Genomic DNA, 19,323 nt, shown 5'->3' with positions numbered 1-19,323 from the left:
GCCTGGGACTTACCAATCTTGAGTAGTTTTGTATCATCTGCAAATTTTGTTACTCACTAATTTACCCCTTTTACTTATTACCAACCAGCCTACCAGCAAGCCGGTCCCACCCTGAGTATCTGTGTGCTAGACAGCCCTGGTTCAGCAGTTCTCACTCCAGCAGCCAGTCTTCAGCCCCACTGAGGCTTCCACCAGCCTTGGTTACTACTTGCATGGTGACCCCAGCACACTCCCAGTCCTGAATTTTCCCAAAACTCTGTGCTCTGCAGTGTCCAGCCCTGGACGATTCCGAGAAATATGATTCACTTGTTTCTCTAAAGATGACACACATCACACCTTATTAACTCAATTGTGTTAATACATCCTTCCCTTTAAACACCACACTAAGTAAAAAGAATAAGGTTAGAAAGTGTTACAAGCAAATAAAAATGAAAATACACATCTAAGAGTCTAAAAATTAATCTAGCAAGATACAGCCTTTGTTCAAGATGGTTTTCCTCACCAGTCAGGAACTTCCAAAAAAGTACAAGGTGCTGGCTTCCCTTGTCAACTTAAGTGAAAGATCTTTGCTTGAACAGGCTTCTAATCTCTATTCAGTTTCAGAGACTTCAGTGCCCCTTGTTTGAAAGACCCATCTTTCTCAGCTTGGAAGAGCTCTGTTCCCTTGTGTCTGTCTAGCAATAAGTACCAAAAATGACTTTTTGCCCTTGCTTACATCTTCCAAAGTTCAATGGCCTTAGTTCAAGAGACAGGAAGCCCTCCTCTGTGCTCAGCTTGCTCTATCCACTAAGAAGCTGACTCATGCTATTCTTCCTTTTCCCCCTTCTGATTTCTGTGCAAATGGGGCTTCTGTTGTTTTGATTATATTACGCTTAATTTACATAGGCAAATATCTGTCCCCACTCCATGTCTGGGCAGGAATGTCCTTTGGCCACACACTTAATATAATAATGAGTATTCATAATTTCTCCTATAATAATACATATATTTCACAGATATTAATTGCCAGTGTGTCATTAGCTTTTAGAAAATACCTCATTCTATATGATTTTATGATACAGTAATGTTGTATACAATCAGTTGATTCAATTGCTTATCACTTGAGGTTCAGCCCCTCCATCTTTATAGCCCAGTAAACCTTTGAAATGGATTCTCCTGAAAAGTAAAACCAACCTTCTCTCTCCTGCTGGATGGAGACGTCATGCAAGTCTTCTCCCCCACTTGTTAGTGTGAACTTTGCCTCCACCCCTTGTTAGCTTGATGGGTCTGTGTGACACTGAGCCAAAAAGGGTTAAGCAACTATGACCCAAATTCAACCTTTAAAGACGTATTAGAAAAGTATAAAAATGGCAATTAGGGCTATTCCTTATAAATACTAACAAAGCCATGCTAGATAGACTAAGTCTTTGAAATGTAGACTTCTATTGTTGGAGAAATAGAGTGAGAGTGATTGTATTTGTCTGTCTGTTTACCTGTATCTTGTTAGAAGTTAACTATGTAACCAGATGGTTCCTGTCTGTTACTATAGTCTATTGATCAGAGATCAAAAGGGAACATTAACTTTTTTGTACTGGTTTTTCACCTGCTTTTGTTGTTGTGATAATGAACACTGATAAATTCCTGGGAAAAATTAAAATAACTGAAAATGAAGGACCCTAGCTATATTTGAGCTCTGTTCCTTGAGCCTTGTCTTATGGGAGTCTGTATTCTGACATGAGTTTTTAGGGACGCCACCGTCATGTATTAGTTTGGCAGGTAATCAATTCTTGCTCTGGTGGCTCCTTGGCTCACTCCTGGACATGCATCTCAGCCCTTTCCTTCCACTTGTCAGAAGCCCCTTGAAACTTTTATTTTACAAAAATTTTCAGAGGTAAAACCTCTAGATAGCACTCATATGTGAAACGTTTCTCTTTCTTCTTCCTCCCTTCTAGTGCATCTTCTGTTTTTAGCATATAAATTTGAAAATGATTTTTAATTAATTATTTATATTGCAGCAGTGCCTAGAGATCAGGGATTGGGACTGATTATTCTAGGCATTGTACACACACAATGAAAAGATGGTTACTGCCTCAAAGAGCTTACAATCAAAGCAAGATAAGGAGCAAGTCTTCTCCCTGGTGCCCACCCTGACAAATTCAGCTGACTGCAGGGAACCTCCATAGAGGAAAGTGCTGGAGGAATCTGTATTCCTTTCCCCACCTAGGTCCAGGAGTAGGACCTGATGTGCTCTGCAGATGTTACTCCATCCATACAATTGGACTATGTCCCTAGCCCCCATTCTCCTACCATGCTCATCCTGCAGTGTATGAGGGATGGGGAAAGACCAGAGAAGCTGCACAGCAGGGGAGCCTCATGCTTTGGCTGACCCCACCCCAAATCTCACAGCACATAGCTACATAGGGAGTACCCATGGAGGTGGACCCCTTGCAGAAAGAGAACACCTCTCAAACTTCTGCCCTGCTGGTTCTGCTGCAAGGGGGCCCTTTCAAGTGGCAAAATACTGGCTAGGATTTACTTCTAAAAGTTTTAGTACAATATTAAGATGGCAAGATTAAGCACTCAAAAATAAAGAAATTCCTTAGCCCTGGTGCACATGCTGTAAATTTTATGGCACACCTCAGTGACAAAGAGCAATACTACTTCTCTTTCTGAGCATTTCTAGGGTCTTGTATCTTGATATGCTAATCTTCCAGAAACAAGGGAAAGAGGAAAAGAAAATATTACATATCCTAGTTAAGGTTGGAACTCACTGAATTTTCAGTGCTTGTTTTTGCAGACTTAATATTATGTTAATACTATTTTGCTTTTAATTTTCCAGATTTTTTTGTTTAAGGAAAGAAGATAATGTAGAAGTAAATGGCCATGTTCTGTCAGCTTTACTACTGGAGCTTGTGAATTCTTTGAACCAATAAATACACACTTAACTAGCTGTGCATACAAAAGCAATGCATGAATGGCCTTCTGCCTCTGCTGATATCCTGCAGTGTGCGTGGGTTCTGGGGCCCTCTGGCCAGTACAGTGTGGGGTTAGTTTAAAAATGGAAAGGCTATGTAACCCCACAGATTACTGAGTGCAATAAATACTCTGGCTGTTAAATAATTTGCATCTCTCTACTACTATCCATCCAAGGCTCTTGGGGTAATTTACAAATATTAACTAAGCTTTACACATTCCTGTGAAGGAGGGATGTACTGCCCCCATTTGAAAAATGGAGAAATTGATGCACAGAGATAATAAGGCACAGATCGTCAAAGGTATTCAGGCTCTTAATTTCCACTGATTTCAATGGAAGTTAGGAGCCTAAATATTTTTGAGGATCTGGGCCTAAAGTGACTTACCCAAGCTCGTGCTGAGAGTGAGATCCTGTCCCATTAAAGTTAATGGCGGAAGTCCCATTGCCCTCAGTATCATCAGGATTTCACCACAAGTCTTCAGCAGAGTTGAGTAGAGAACCCAGATCTCTTGGATGCAGAGACCCTCATCTACAGTGCGGGGGAGGGGGAGCTAAGTCAATCTAAGTTATGCAACTTCAGCTACGAAAATAGGATAGCTGAAGTCGACATACTTAGAGGTACTTACTGCAGTGTCTTCACTGCAGTAGGTCAACTGCTGCCGCTGCCCCGTCAACTCCGCCTACGCTTCTCACTCCGGTGGAGTACCAGAGTCGATGGGAGAGTGCTCGGCGGTTGATTTACCGTGTCTTCGCTAGACTTAGGCACCTAAGTCCCCGTTTTAGGCTCCACCACAATCCACAAAAGTCCCACCAAATCCTGTAGGTGCCTAAACTCACTCAGTAGCTACATTTTCAGGGTAAAAGTTCCCGGGCAGGTAAGTTTGTGCCTCTGGGTAAGTGCACTGCTGCTTCCCCCTAGGTGCCTAGTCACCTATCTCCTAAGACCCAGTACAATCCATGAACCAGGGGAAGATAGGCACTAACTCATTCATGGACCCAATCTGGTAAGCATGCTGAGAGGCTGCCCACTGGCTTGGGTTCCATTGAGAATTGGAGTCCAGGGAAAGAAGCAGTCGTGGTGCCCACCTTATAACTTTTAGCTCAGTAGTTAGAGCACTCACCTGGAATGTGAGGGGAAAAAAGAATTTGAACAGGCGAATACTCTAACCACTGAGCTGGGGGATATTTTTATATAGGGCTCCCTCAGTCTCTCCTCTTGAAGCTGTTCTGTGTTGCATATAGTTAGTCACAATACTGTAACACTCAGCCGGAGAGTGCAAGAATGACTTTGTAACCTGGTGGACGGCACCCATTTGGGAGGTGGGTGACCCAGGGGTCCAGTCCCCCTGCTCTAATAACTCTTTAATTGTCTCCCATCAGCATCTTCCACTGGCTGTCTGAGCTGGCTCTCTGCCTAGCATGCTGACTTTTTTGGATCACCTTCTTAGGCACCCATCTCTTCTCATTCATTGTATAGGGAGCATAAGCACCTAACTCAGGCTCTGTGGATTGCAGTAGTGTTCCAGTAATTTTCTAGGTGCCTAACCTAGAAATGCTATAATGGTCAGTGTCACACGGCCTAAATTCCTGTGTGGATCCAGGTCTAAATCCTGTGCTTCAATCCCACTGCCATTCATTCCTTCACTAAATAAAAACCTTACTTCAGACTTTGCATTCTCTCTCCTCGCAACTTCTTCAGCCCTTGTCACCTTGCATTATACATTAACAACATAAAACTGCAAAGAAACACCCTCTGGTTAAAAAGAATTACTCCATGCAGCTTTCCAGTCTGAGCAGGATTAATCACAGATGATAATTAAATACGAAGTGATAACCCTTAAATCACTAAACAAGTGTGGCAGCAAACTTTTCTAAGGAAAATAAAAAGAGCAAAGAGCATGCATTGTGAAAGATTTCATGCGAAAATAGAGCTTCATGAGTGCAATAAGGTGGAGTTTTTAAACACCCATTTTAACTCTGTCCCCCTACATCTATACATTACAGTAGGATCTTTCATTACACGCACTATAGCCCCGGAAGTAATTTGTTGCTCTGACACATACTGAGCTGATTTGATGCAGTTCTCTTCCCTGCTCCTTTCAACTGTGAATATACTCTGCCCTTTGTAATCTTTCCATCTTTATCTGAAATTTTACATGCCAGTTACCATAGTGATGGGCAATAATTGCCCCTTTTGATTTGTTATGGATAGGTATTTCTGGGGCACTCATCATCAAAGTATCTGAGCATTTCACAAGCCTCCTCAAAGAGGCAAGTTTTTATTGTCTCCTTTTTACAGGTGAGTTAGTGAAGCACAGAGACACTACAGTCACAATTGTTGTAAATGACCACTGATTTTGGTGGCCAACTTGAAATAACTTGGCCTGAGTTTTCAGAGGTGTGGAGCGCTCTCAGGTCCAAATGAATTTTTATTGACTTCAGTTTGCTCTTTGTGATGTGGAGGCTTGCCCTCCATGGACAACGTATACCCAAACTCACAAAGTAATGATTTTCAAACACCATCAGTCTGGACCAGATTTGAACCGGTGAGCGAATGACTCCCTAGGCCACTTCCTGTCCCTTATACCATCCAGTATCCCTAACACTGAAACCTGCTTAACAGGAGTCTTTTATAAAAGCAAAATGTGTAGTGAGCAGCTGAATGTTTCTTTAGCCATATCACCTATTCACAGAGCTGCAGCTTTCTTCTAGTTACAGTTTGTTGTCAGCCAAAGACTTTAAAGAGGCATTTTTAGCTGATTTAGAAAGAATCAGTAGGTTTGATATACTATATTGTTCTAACTTTAAACAATTAATTTTCAGTATCCTTTGGGATATTTGAGACAAGTAGCAAAAGAGATGTCAATCTGATCTGGTTAAATCTCTGTCAATGATTGACTGTTTAGTGGATTGAATAGTGCCGGGGATTGGCAGCAGAGTAGAGCTTTTCACCTCTAGACATCCAGTTTGTATAGATCTCAAGTTGGGAGTGGCTGAAAGTAGTTTACCAACTGTATGTGGTACTTCTGTGAAATTAGGTGGTCTCAGTCCTGGTCCTAATGGACAGGTGTCCACACCACAGCTAGCACTAATTGGCATTCTCAGCAGAGAAGCCAACGACTGAGTGAACTTTGGGGTTGAGCTACCCTCTCACCCAAAGGTGTGGTCCTGGTACAACATGGTTGTGTGGCAATCTGAGGGAAGCTTGTAATGCTGCTGCCTGTGCTGTTCCTATTCAGTGGACAGAAAGAGGACTTAACTCTTCAGGGTTGTTCGGCTTATTTAAGAACAATAAAAATAGCACAGTAACAGTTGAAGGCCAGATTCTCTAGTATCCTGCACTGATGCAATCATTTACCTCTGTACAAAGTGGGTGTGAAAGGCTCTCACCAGTGTGTGTGAGTGAGTGGAGAGTTCTGGTTTAGTAGAGTTGTACCCAACTTTGCACAGATGTAAATAACTACAGGTGCTAAGCCATAGCGAATCAGGACTTTTTTCCAGTTGTAACAGGGTCCTCTACCCGCCCCTTTTCCTGGGGCCCACTGACTGCTCCAATAAATCTCAGAGAGGTTTCCTGTTATGTAGCACCTTAGCTTTATTTACACACACAGTTCTCCCACCACCAGTGTTGAGCTGTTTACAGGGTTAGTTCCCTCTTTGGCTAGCAGTCAGCCCGCAGCCAGGAAACTGTCCGTTCTCCTGGCAGCCCCACTTCATACTGGCTCCCAGTCCTTACAACTGCTGGCCTGTCAGTCCCACAGGTGGAGCCAATCCCCAGGCCAGGCATCATGCCTGTTACACCAGCCCCAATCTATTTCTCTTGATTGGAGCTGGTTGAGCAGGGGCTAATTAGGTGCTTTTGCAGCAGCACCTTGCTACACAGGTCCATTGTCATAGATGATGTTCCTTCTTACCTTTACCTGAATAAAAAAGGACCCCTTTTTAAAACTTTTATGACATGATCAGATTTGGGAAATCTTATAGCCTGGCTGTTCTGAAAGTATAATTGACTGGACACATGTCCCTTCTAGACTGATAATAGACTGATACATGTCCCTTCTAGACTGAGGGATTCCCCTGTGCCGCTGGGAGCAGCTGGGGTCCCTCTTGCTACCTGCGGCAGCCGGGAGCTCCGTGGATCCCCCTTGCTGCCTGCGGTCCATGGAAACAGCGGGGATTCCCCCTGCCACCGGGTTCCACCCTGCAGTCCATGAGGGCGGGGAGCAGCAGGGGGTCCTCTTGCCACCCATGGTAGCCAGAAGCGGTGAGTCCTCCCTGCCATTTGCAGTGGCCGGGAGCTGTGGTGGTACCCCGCACCTCCCTGCCTTTGCAGGTGGCAGGGGACCCTGCAGCTCCCAGCTGCCCTGTCTGAAGTCGTGCTTGTCTTTGGAAGTCATGGATTCCGTGACTTCCGTGACCTCCATCACTAAATCGCAGCCTTAATAATGGTTGCAGATTCTGCCATGTGTTCTTAGGAAGCTACTCTCCCTAGATTTGCAGTGAGGCATCAAATGAAATCTTTGTTTTGAATGTCACAAACTATTAATGATCTTCATGAATGTAACACCTGAGCAAACAAATGTACGATTTCCCTGTGCGTTGATTAGATTTGTAACTCAATTTTAACTGACAAGGATAAACTCAGTAGACCTCATCAATTGTACAGTTTAATCTACTTATTTACACTGACTATACCCATCCCTTGTATGTTAAGTCCTTCATTATGTAATTCATAATGTCTTTTTCAGGAACCCTGATACCGTTAAATTTGGAACAAACTGCCAAAATATTTTCTTGTTTTCATTTCCTTAGATTCTGTATATATTTGAAACACCCTGTGCTGTTGGCAACCCTTAGTCTTGAGAGTGACCCCTTCAAAGCCTTCCTAAGGTTTCCAATACAATTGAAGTCTTTAGTTAAAGACTATCTTCTATTAGGTATTCTGCTTGTGTTGGTTCCTTAGGCAGTCTTTTCAGATACTGTAAGTTTCACTGTATATATTTCACTTTCAGTAACTGCTTATTGAAAATATCTCTAAACATTTCTAGAGCATGCATTGTGTACAGGTACACTGTATATGTGTTTTATAAAGTCAGAATGCTTTCCCTTTGTAAAGCACAAGGTTCTTTGCAGTGTATTTTCTTTGAATCTTCCATTTGAGTCAGGTGTTAAATTCTGTCTCTTGTAGTCAGAGTGATGGCTGCTGATGCATGGGATGATGGGGCACCTTCCCTAAACTCCCTCTCCTCCTCTTCCCTAGTCAGTTTAGATTTCTTCCAATGGAAATGAAAGACTGGCTAATCACAATTTGAATAAAGTAGCAAGGACAGTTTTCAGGAAGTGCTTATGCTAACTCATTCCACTGTATGAAAAATTCAGCTGCTGCTACCTCATATCAAAAGTCTGGTGAATGTATACGCGTGCATAAGTGTTTTCTGTGCGATCTTGCTTAATTTATTTTGAAATCTGACTAATCTCATTGAGATTTCTTCCAGTTGTAGAGGTGTCATGAAGATTTTACATAACATGAACCAATAACAGCAGGCCTGTCCTGTTACAGCTGCCAAATTTTTCTGTGACCCTTATTCAAGTCCGTCATTATTTGTCATCCCTATTGACAGTAGGCAAATTAGAATGCAAGCTCTGTAGGGCAAGGGTAGTGTCTTCTGGTGTATTTGTAAAGCGCCTATTGCAGTGAGGCCCCGATCCTGATGAGGGGGATGGGTCCAGCAACAGGCAATAGCCTCACATGGGGGGAGGGGGAGGCCTCAGGCAAGCGGCTGGGGTGTCCTGTTTTCTCTTCGGGAAGTATGGTCACCCTGCAACTCCCAGCTGCCGTGGGCGGAGAGGGCACCCCACAGCTCCCAGCCACCGTGGTGGTGGGGGAAACCATGGAGCCGCAGCAACAAAGGTCACAGATAGGTCATGGCTTCCGTGAATTTTGTTTATTGCTCGTGACCCGTCCGTGATTTTTACTAAAAATAACCAAAACAAAATCTTAATAATATACATTCTTCTCTACTTCAGTAACACTTGGAATTCAGTGTGAACCTTTGGGATGATGTTGCAAACTCCCTCACATATCTGCTGTTAGCAGATGCAAAGCTCCATATTTAGGAACTTACTGAATACAGAGAGTCTATGCCTCATGGGAAATGGGACTTCCATTTCTCAACTAGCAGCACTGTGAAGAGGTGGGTCAAATTTTGGCCTGGTGTAAACAAGCAAAACTCGCATTGTCTTCAGTGGGAGAGGCACCTGCTTATACCAGTGTGGGACTTGGTTCAGAATGTGCTATCTCAAGGATAAAGTGGGGAGAATGGGAGGTGGAGAGCAGGGGCAGTAACTGAAACTAAAGTAGATAGTCAAGGAGAAGACATGGGATAAGCAGCTACTTCTCCACTATCTGTGTGCATTAAACTAAAGGAAGAGTCAGCAGAGTTTGCTTCCAGCTTGTTTTCAGTAACTGCGTTGAAATGAAACTTTGCACTAAAATGCACTGGATACAGAAACTCTCTTGGCTTCTGTCTTTTACTGTTTAGTTCTTTGACATGGGAACTGGAGAGGCTTTAAAAAATAGTCTGCAAAGATTCTCTAGCTTCTCTATGGCGAGAACTGCAACACCCTGTGCCAAAATGCTGTCTTGTGTGTTGCTACAACCATACTCCTGGGGGACTTGCAGCATCCCTTTGCCTTCTGCAGCAGCAGTAGGTTGCAGGGGAGGGCAGGAGGGCGTTTCTTTTTTTTACCCATTCACAGAAATGCATGAAGAGTCCAATTGTGGATGTCCTTGATCAGGGGTGCTAGAGGAGGGTGGGAAAAGATCCTGTCTGGTCCCCAGAACACCTGTGTGGGAAATCTAGACATTAAGTGCTAGGCTCTTCGGCCACTTAAGATGTCCTGGGCCTGTCTCCACAATGCATTAGTCTGCACTAGTGTGTTGTGCACTAACTGGCCCACGTGGACCCTGCTAGCATGCACTAAAAGTTCCCTAGTGCATGTTCATATAGTCCCATTTCAAACAGTACTACATTAACGCACACTAAGAAGCTTTAAGTGCATGCCAGCAGGGTCCACATGGGCCGGTTAGTGCACAACATGCTAGTGCACACCCTTCAGTGTGGACTAACACGCCATATAGACATGCCTCCCAGTGTATTCCTCAGCCCAAAGGGGGACATGGGTAGGTGGGTTGGGAACATGGCTATAGCCCTATCTCCCATTTGTGGCTTCTGGAATTAGGAAGCACATTCTGGAAAGCCGTGCATTCTTCTCTTTTATATGGAAGTAGTATGAGTGAAGGGGATCATGCTGTTTCTAACTCTCCCTGAGGCCATCTACCCTTCACAGGCAGAATACCTCTGGGCACCAATGATCAGACATTGTCTTCTCTCCCTTACTTCCCAGAAGAGTAGTTCCTTCTGCAAAAGCCAGGTTTTGGTTGTGCTTTGGCAGCTTTCTAGACCTCAACACCAGAAATTCCTGCAGTCAAAGGGCTGACCTGAAAATAGGGTAGATTTTAAAAGAAAAGAAAAAGTAAAGAAGAGAACCTTTTCTGCCCTCTCCAATGGATCTCTCTTCCCTAGATATAGAGGAGCAATTACAGCTACAGTCGTCATAGCTTCTGATGGCATTTAATATGATATTTCTCCATTCTTTCTCCTGTTTGTAGACTTTTTTCTCCTATAGAATATCATTTGGTCCTGGGTGAAAGTTAATCAGCCAGTGGATGATGTTACATTTGTGATATAGGAAACAAGCATATTTGGAAGAACTCTGTTTAAAGCCAGGCATTCATGCCCTAACATAGCTTTATGTTTGTTGTTGTTTATCTATAGAAACTGAAAAACTCTGACTTTGATGACTGGAAGAACATCAGAGGGCCCCGTCCATGGGAGGATTCCAAGTCTTTTCAAGAGCAGCAGCAGCAAGTTCTTCATTCCAAGCCATCTTGACTGTGTGTGCTCACTCCAGTGTCTTTATAGAATCACTGCTATGCCAGTGACTGGACTTTCTTGCTCTCTAATCCTGTGTCCGGGGCGAGACATGGGTGGGGGAAAAACCAAGTTGACAGGTGGTTTACTTGAGATCAGTCGGAGATGAAATGTTAAATAAAGATCTTTGTTCAATTGCATCCGTTTGTATGGAAGCCCATAGACTGTGTATATTAACTCTTAATAAAGATCAGCCCATTCTTTCATTGAGAATGTCAGTGTTTTCCTTCAGTATTTTTAGTAGCTACTGGTCACAATCTTGTGTGGGTTTCAGTGAGGACTGACATCTAGGAATTCAACCTGTCAGTAGCACAAGTTGTCAGCCTAATGAGAGTGGTGGTTCTGAAGTCTAGATGTGTGAGACCAGATACATGTTGGTGCAGAGAGCGCCTGTGTGATCTCAGGCTCAAGGCTTTTAAATGTGGGAGGTACTCTACAGGCTTAAGAGCTGTTAAGGAACAGCACGCACATTTTTGGATAATAATGCTCTTGTGTTTTATTTCCAGCACCTTGCCAGTACACTACTCAGTTCCAGCAGTGTCAGCAGGTAATGGTTTTAATAATATTCGTTTAGCTGTGGTCAGATTGCTGTAATCACTTTATCGATGTGCTGTTGGGGACAGCAACTTTCTCTGTGTAACATTTCAGTTTAACTAAGAAGAGCTCTTCCTCTTTAAGAGCCTTGCTGTTTTTTATGTGAGCTAACAGAGCAGAGTGATAGACTCTTTTTGACCCAATATATGGAGTGCAAAATCTCCCTCGGACTATTATAATATACATGTATGTGCGCATACATATAGATGTAGGGAGATTGATTACCTGTACTTGGCTTTCTCTATAATCCTCTTCGTGTGAATCTGTGCCTTAATGCACTAATATGTAGAAACTTCTTAGTAAGTAGTTATGGTAAAGTTTAGAACTTTCTTGCAAAGAATGACAGGTTTCAGAGTGGTAGGCGTGTTAGTCTGTATCAGCAAAAACGAGGAGTGCTTGTGGCACCTTAGAGACTAACAAATATATTTGGGCATAAGCTTTCGTGGGCTAGAACCCACTTTATTAGATGCATGGAGTGGAAAATACAGGAGCAGGTATAAATATATGAAAAGATGTGAGTTGCCTTACCAAGTGTGAGGTCATGGCATAGGGGCATTGCTGGCACATGCTGTCTTATATTACATTGGTAGATGTGCAGGTGAACGAGCCCCTGATGGTGTGGCTGATGTGGTTAGGTCCTATGATGGTGTGCCTTGAATAGATATGTGAACAGAGTTGGCCCTGGGGTTTGTTCCAGGATCTGGTTCCTTGGTTGGTGTTTTGTTGTTCATCATCTGGACCCATGGGAAGGAGGACCTTGAGGAATTCCACCAAGATTTCAATGATTTCCACCCCACCATCAACCTCAGCCTGGACCAGTCCACACAAGAGGTCCACTTTCTAGACACTACAGTGCTAATGAGCGATGGTCACACAAACACCACCCTATACCAGAAACCTACTAACCACTGTACTTACCTACATGCCTCCAGCTTTCATCCAGACCACATCACATGATCCATTGTCTACAACCAAGCTCTAAGATACAACCACATTTGCTCCAATCCCTCAGACAGAGACAAACAACTACAGGATCTCTATCAAGCGTTCTTAAAAGTACAATACCCACCTGGTGAAGTGAAGAAACAGATTGACAGAGCCAGAAGGGTACCCAGAAGTCACTTACTACAAGACAGGCCCAATAAAGAAAGTAACAGAATGCCACTAGCCGTCACCTACAGCCCCCAACTAAAACCTCTCCAGCGCATCAACAAGGATCTACAACCTATCCTGAAGGACAAGCCCTCACTCTCACAGATCTTGGGGGACAGGCCAGTCCTCGCTTACAGACAGCCCCCCAACCTGAAGCAAATACCAGCAACTACACACCACACAACAAAAACACCAACCCAGGAACCAAACCCTGCAACAAACCCCGGTGCCAGCTCTGTCCACATATTTATTCAAGCAACACCATCACAGGACCTAACTACATCAGCCACACCATCAGGGGCTTGTTCACCTGCACATCTACCAATGTGATATATGCCATCATGTGACAACAATGCCCCTCTGCTATGTACATTGGCCAAACCGGACAGTCTCTACGCAGAAGAATAAATGGATACAAATCTGACATCAGGAATCATAACATTCAACAACCAGTAGGAGAACACTTCAATCTCCCTGATCACTCAATAACAGACCTAAAAGTGGCAATTCTTCAACAACAAAACTTCAAAAACAGACTCCAACGTGAAACTGCAGAACTGGAATTAATTTGCAAACATGGATACCATCAGATTAGGCCTGAATAAAGACTGGGAGTGGTTGGGTCATTGCAAAACCTAAACCTAGTTTCCCCAATACTAGTTTCCCCCTACTGTTACTCCACACCTTCTGGTCAACTGTCTGAAATGGGCCACTCTCATTACCACTTCAAAAATTATTTTTCCTCCCTTGGTATCCTGTTGTCAATTGAATTGTCTCGTTAGACTGACCTCACACTTGGTAAGGCAACTCGCATCTTTTCATGTATTTATACCTGCTCCTGTATTTTCCATTCCATGCATCTGACGAAGTGGGTTCTAGCCCACGAAAGCTTATGCCCAAATAAATTTGTTAGTCTCTCTAAGGTTCCACAAGGACTCCTCATTGTTCTTGCAAAGAATGTCTATATAGATGCTTCTAGGTGGTTCCTTTCATCCACAATGAATCTTTGTCTAAGGTGTTGCAAAACGCATGTAAAACTCCTCTCCTGAAGAGCTGAGAAGTTAAACATGAGTCAACAGAAGATGTTACTTTCAGAGCACTCCAGAGACAAGTACATGTAAATCTCCTCAAAACTCACAGAGATATGCTCTCTTTAAATCCCTTCCCCAGATCATGTGTCTGATGCACCTGGAATGTCCTCCCCCATCCTGTGTATCATGCACCCTCCCTCCAAACCCATTTTTCTACAGGCTCTCCAACAATGAGCTCCATTCCCATGCCACAGTAATGAAATCTACATTCATTTTAAAGAGGTACTAACATGATACATGCTGCCTGAAATCAGTGAGGTCTGTTTGCATGCCAGATTTGAACTTTCTGCCATATTTTAGTTATCTGTGGAAAAAATAAATTTGTGATCAGACTGGGAAATAGTGGGGGTACGTTTCTGGTCTCATTTGCACTAATGCAGCTCATCCCTTCCCTTTTTGATGTATATTTTATCCTCATTTGTCTGCCAAGTTCCCCAGATAGGCTCTAATCCTGCAAACATTTAAATATATTGGACTTGCATAAAGTTATGCATGTGCATAAATGTTTGCAGATTTGAGACCTGAGTTTGCAAATTTCTCTGGACTGTCTTCTGTGTGTTCCCTGTGATGCATTTATCATACTTATAGTTGCTATAAAATAATAAATAACAAAATAATACATGTATTATTATTTTTATTATATTATAGCTCAAGATGGCTGAATGAAAGTTGCTCAGATTTTTAAAAAATTTACCTTGGAGCTGAAATGAATGGAATTGGAATGTTGCAATTTTTTTGGAATGTTGTGGGAATGTTTAAACAGTGAATTATTACACAGAGTGCTTTGCTATTTGAACCACAAAGGTCACTCCCAGGGACTGCTGTAATAATGGCTCATACCTGTAAGCATCATCTTCCTTATTGCATTTTCTTAAATAATTTCAGCTTTTTTCTTTCATCTATTCAAATAGATTAATTTCTTCCGCCTCTCTCCCCTTTCTCCCTGTGAAGAATCATTCATGACAGCAATTAGAAATGGAAAAGATTTATTAGACCCTCTAATCCATTACATGCATGTACAAGATACAATCTTCTGAGAGTAATTTAATATAGTTTTCTAACACATACAACACTTGATCTGGCAAATGGAGGGGGTGAATTCCCAAAGAAGCCAGGTTTACAAGGTGACACTGGCAGACCTGGTGCTGGCTCATTCTAAGGTCCCTAGGCCTCATTGAACACTTACAAATGCTGGTTTATTCTGGTTTACCTGGGGTTAGCGGTATCAAAATAAATATTAGAGTTATAACTTTATGGAATACTTGTAGGATGCTGCATGTATTAATCCTAGTTATAATATCTTCTGGTATCCCATATTATAAGGTAGTGTTTAAATATAAAAATGTCTAAGACTGTAAATTCCCCAGTCAGGGGAGAAGAATTACCAAGTGTGAAATATTAGTTGACCATAAAGGGTGTTATCTCCTGCCCATCAGGAAGGACTATTGAATCCAAATGGGCCCTTGTGGAACAAAGACTTTGTTGATTGCATCCTTCCTCCCTCCCCCCCCCGCCCCACCCATGAAGTGGTTGCATGCAGGAGCACTCATCCCATCAGCTTGGATTCCAGGTTAGGGGGGATAAAAATCCCTGACAAGGACAAACTGGATCTTTTATGCTGTCTCAACTCCAAACATAAGCAAGAGATCCCAATGTTGTTTGGCATGGGTCAGCCCTTAAGGACATATCGAGGTGCTTATTGTAGAAGTTTATATTACCTTTTTAAATCTAAGACTGTAAACTCTTATGTGTATGTTTTAACCTTATAAATAACTCTCATTTCTTTTCTTAGTTAATAAATCATGAATTAGTTTGTTACAGGATTGGCTACAGCATTGTCTTTGATTTCAGATCTGAGTACAAATGACCTATGGTAGGTGACTGGGACTGGGAGTAACCTGAACATTGTAGTGATTTTTGGTGTAAAGTGACCATCTATCACATAGTCCAATTTACCTGGGTGGCAACATAGTCCCCTGGGCATTCCAGTCTATCTGTGACTCCAGGGTAAGACTGTTATAGACTCATAGACTTTAAGGTCAGAAGAGACCATTGTGATCATCTAGTGTGACGGGGCAAGGCCAGATGGCTGTAGAAAAGTAGTGGGAGACAGATATATTAGCTCCAGGCTAAACAAATCCCTGGTACCAGGATAAGTGAAATGGCAGCTGCTCCAGGTCAATTAAGACACCTGGGGCCAATTAAGAACTTTCCAGAAGGCAGGGAGAAGGCTAGGTTGATTGGGACACCTGAAGCCAATCAGGGGCTGGCTGAAACTGGTTAAAAGCCTGTTAGTCAGGTGGGTGTGCATGTCAGGAGCTGTGGGAGGAAGTTGCGCTGTTGGAGAGGCTGAGTAGTACACACCATATCAGGCACAAGGAAGGAGGCCCTGAGGTAAGGGTGAAGTGGAGCTTGAGGAAGTGAGGGCTGCTCTGGGGGAAGTAGCCCAGGGAATTGTCTATGTCATGTTTCTAAAAGGTCAGCTACCATAGCTGATATTATTAGGGTCCCTGGGCTGGAGCCCGGAGTAGAGGGTGGGCCCAGGCTCCCACCCCCACCTTTGCCCCTGATTAATCACTGAGACTGGGAAACAACAGAGACTGTGCAAGGAAGGATAACTTCTCCTCACCTCCCTCGCTGGGTTATGATGAAAATGGCTCAGTAGACTGTGACCCTTGTCTCTAGAGAAAGAAGGGTTACGTGGAGGGTCACAGTGAGCCTCTGAGGCTAGCGAAATCCACCAGGAAACGCAGGACCCACAAGCTTTGTCACACTAGTCTGACCTCTTCCACATTGCAGGCCACAGAACTTTACCCACCCACTCCTGAAATAGACCCACAATCTCTGGCTGAGTTCCTGAAGTCCTCAAAACATGGCTTAAAGACTTCAAGTTACAGAGAATTCACCATTTACACTAGTTTAAATCTGCAAGTGACCCGTGACCCATGCTGCAGCGGAAGACAAAAAATTCCAAGGCTCTCTGACAAGCTGACCTGGTCTCAAATATGGTAAGCAGTTAGACCCTGAGCATGTGGGCAAGACTCTCCAGGCAGATACCTGGGAAAGAATTCTCCACAGTAACTCAGAGCCCTCCCAGTCTCGTATCCCATCTGTGGGCATTGGGTATTTTTGCTACTGACAGTTCCCAATAGGCATATGCCATTGTAGGCAGTCCCATCATACCATCGTCTCCATAAAGTTATCAAGCTCAGTCTTGAAGCCAATTAGGTTTTTGCACCCAGTACTCCCTTGGAAGGCTGTTCCAGAACTTCACTCCTCTGATGATTAGAAACCTTTGCCTAATTTTAAGTCTAAACTTGTTGATGGCTAGTTGTTCTTGTGTCCACATTGGCACTTAACTTAAATACCAGGAAGGGAGAGTTATTTATCCCTCTGATGTATTTATAGTGCTTTAGGAGTTCACACTTGTTACTGGGTTCATGAAATCCAATTACAGAACATACAACCAGTTTGGGGTTTCTGCCCTGCCTTTTGACAGTCTGCCCTGAGGTTGGCACTCATAGCTATAAGCCACTCTGGACAGCATGACATACACACTAGTACCTCACACTAACCTGTTTCTCCACCTCCGCTAGAGAACCAGCTAACTTGGTGATACTCTCTCTACATATATCATGCATTAGGCTCCCATCTATTTATCCCTAAGGCTGCTGCTGTTTCCCCTCTTTGCTAGCAGTAGAAGGATGCACATAGGATTCTCTTTAGCTGTCTAATGTTTAAAATGTCATCATTTTCACACTAAATGGATGCTTTCCTTCATCACTTTTAAAAGACAGCCATTGCTGGCCAACAAAACCCTATTTAACCTTCATGCATTCAGTGCTCTTTCAGCCTTACCTTTTCTGCCCATTTAGTGATCATCAAGAGACTTGTGGGAAGACAGGAGCTGCCTTCTCCCTGATCTTTTCAACGGTGTGTGTGTGTATATGCTGTGCCCACAGGGGCCGGGGCACCAAAATACAAGTTTGCCTAGGGTGCCATTTTCCCTAAGGCCAGCCCTAAGAACATATAAGGAGGCATACTAATCTATTAGAGTTCTTTGAAGGGGTCAACAAACGTGTGGACAAGGGGGATCCAGTGGACATAGTGTATTTGGATTTCCAGAAAGCCTTTGACAAGGTCCCTTACCAAAAGCTCTTATGTAAATTAAGTTGTCATGGGATAAGAGGGAAGATCCTTTCATGGATTGAGAACTGGTTAAAAGACAGGGAACAAAGGGTAGGAATAAATGATAAATTTTCAGAATGGAGAGGGCTAACTAGTGGTGTTCCCCAAGGGTCAGTCCTAGTACCAGTCCTATTCAACTTACTCATAAATGATCTGGAGAAAGGGGTAAACAGTGAGGTGGCAAAGTTTGCAGACAATACTAAACTGCTCAAGATAGGTAAGACCAAATCAGACTGTGAAGAACTTCAAAAAGATCTCACAAAACTAAGTGATTGGGCAACAAAATGGCAAATAAAATTTAATGTGGATAAATGTAGAGTAATGCACATTGGAAAAAACAACTCCAACTATACATACAATATGACGGGTGCTAATTTAGTTACAACCAATCAGGAAAGAGATCTTGGAGTCATCGTGGATAGTTCTCTGAAGATGTCCACGCAGTGTGCAGTGGCAGTCAAAAAAGCAAACAGGATTTTAGGGATCATTAAAAAAGGGGATAGAGAATAAGATGGAGAATATCTTATTGCCCTTATATAAATCCATGGTACACCCACATCTTGAATACTGTGTACAGATGTCTCCTCATCTCAAAAAAGGTATACTGCATTAGAAAAGGTTCAGAGAAGGGCAACTAAAATGATTAGGGGTTTGGAACGGATCCCATATGAGGAGAGATTAAAGAGGCTAGGACTTTTCAGCTTGGAAAAAAGGAGACTAAGGGGGGATATGATAGAGGCATATAAAATCATGAGTGGTGTGGAGAAAGTGAATAAGAAAAAGTTATTTACTTGTTCCCATAATATAAGAACTAGGGGCCACCAAATGAAATTAATGGGAAGCAGGTTTAAAACAAATAAAAGGAAGTTCTTCTCACACAGTGCATAGTCAACCTGTGGAACTCCTTGCCTGAGGAGGTTGTGAAGGCTAGGACTATAACAGGGTTTAAACGAGAACTCGATAAATTCATGAAGGTGAAGTCCATTAATGTTAATTAGCCAGGATGGGTAAGGAATGGTGTCCCTAGACTCTGTTTGTGAGAGGGTGGAGATGGATGGCAGGAGAGAGATCACTTGATCATTACCTGTGAGGTTCATTCCCTCTGGGGCACCTGGCATTGGCCACTGTCAGCAGACAGGATACTGGGTTGGATGGACCTTTGGTCTGACCCAGTATGACCACTCTTATGTTCTTATGTTCATTACCCTCACAAGTAATCCAACTATGGCCCAGGGAAGGTAAGGGTCCTAACTAGGAACCAGAACAAAACATTGGGTGAAGAGCACCATGGGCACAGGTGCAGTAAAGAAAGATGATGCAGTAATGAAGAACCAGAGATGAGAAAGGGTCC

At 43.1% G+C, this 19,323-nt stretch overlaps 1 protein-coding gene across 3 annotated transcripts in view; it reads left to right on the top strand.

Annotated features, from left to right (window-relative positions):
• LOC119856659 (cytochrome c oxidase assembly protein COX16 homolog, mitochondrial) overlaps nt 1-11,153 on the top strand; it is a 59,513-nt gene extending 48,360 nt beyond the window's left edge. For all 3 annotated transcript variants that reach the window (XM_038404461.2, XM_043517486.1, XM_043517487.1), the window contains one exon: nt 10,792-11,153. In XM_038404461.2, the coding sequence (XP_038260389.1) occupies nt 10,792-10,908 (117 nt within the window). In that variant the 3' untranslated portion in view covers nt 10,909-11,153. The remainder of the gene's footprint in view (nt 1-10,791) is intronic.
• Nucleotides 11,154-19,323: the final 8,170 nt, after the last annotated feature.

This window comes from Dermochelys coriacea, chromosome 6 (assembly GCF_009764565.3).
Source record: "Dermochelys coriacea isolate rDerCor1 chromosome 6, rDerCor1.pri.v4, whole genome shotgun sequence".
In the NCBI taxonomy this organism is placed as follows: domain Eukaryota; kingdom Metazoa; phylum Chordata; order Testudines; family Dermochelyidae; genus Dermochelys; species Dermochelys coriacea.
The sequence above is the reverse complement of the archived record's forward strand: the minus strand, read 5'-3'. Positions and strand labels throughout refer to the sequence as shown.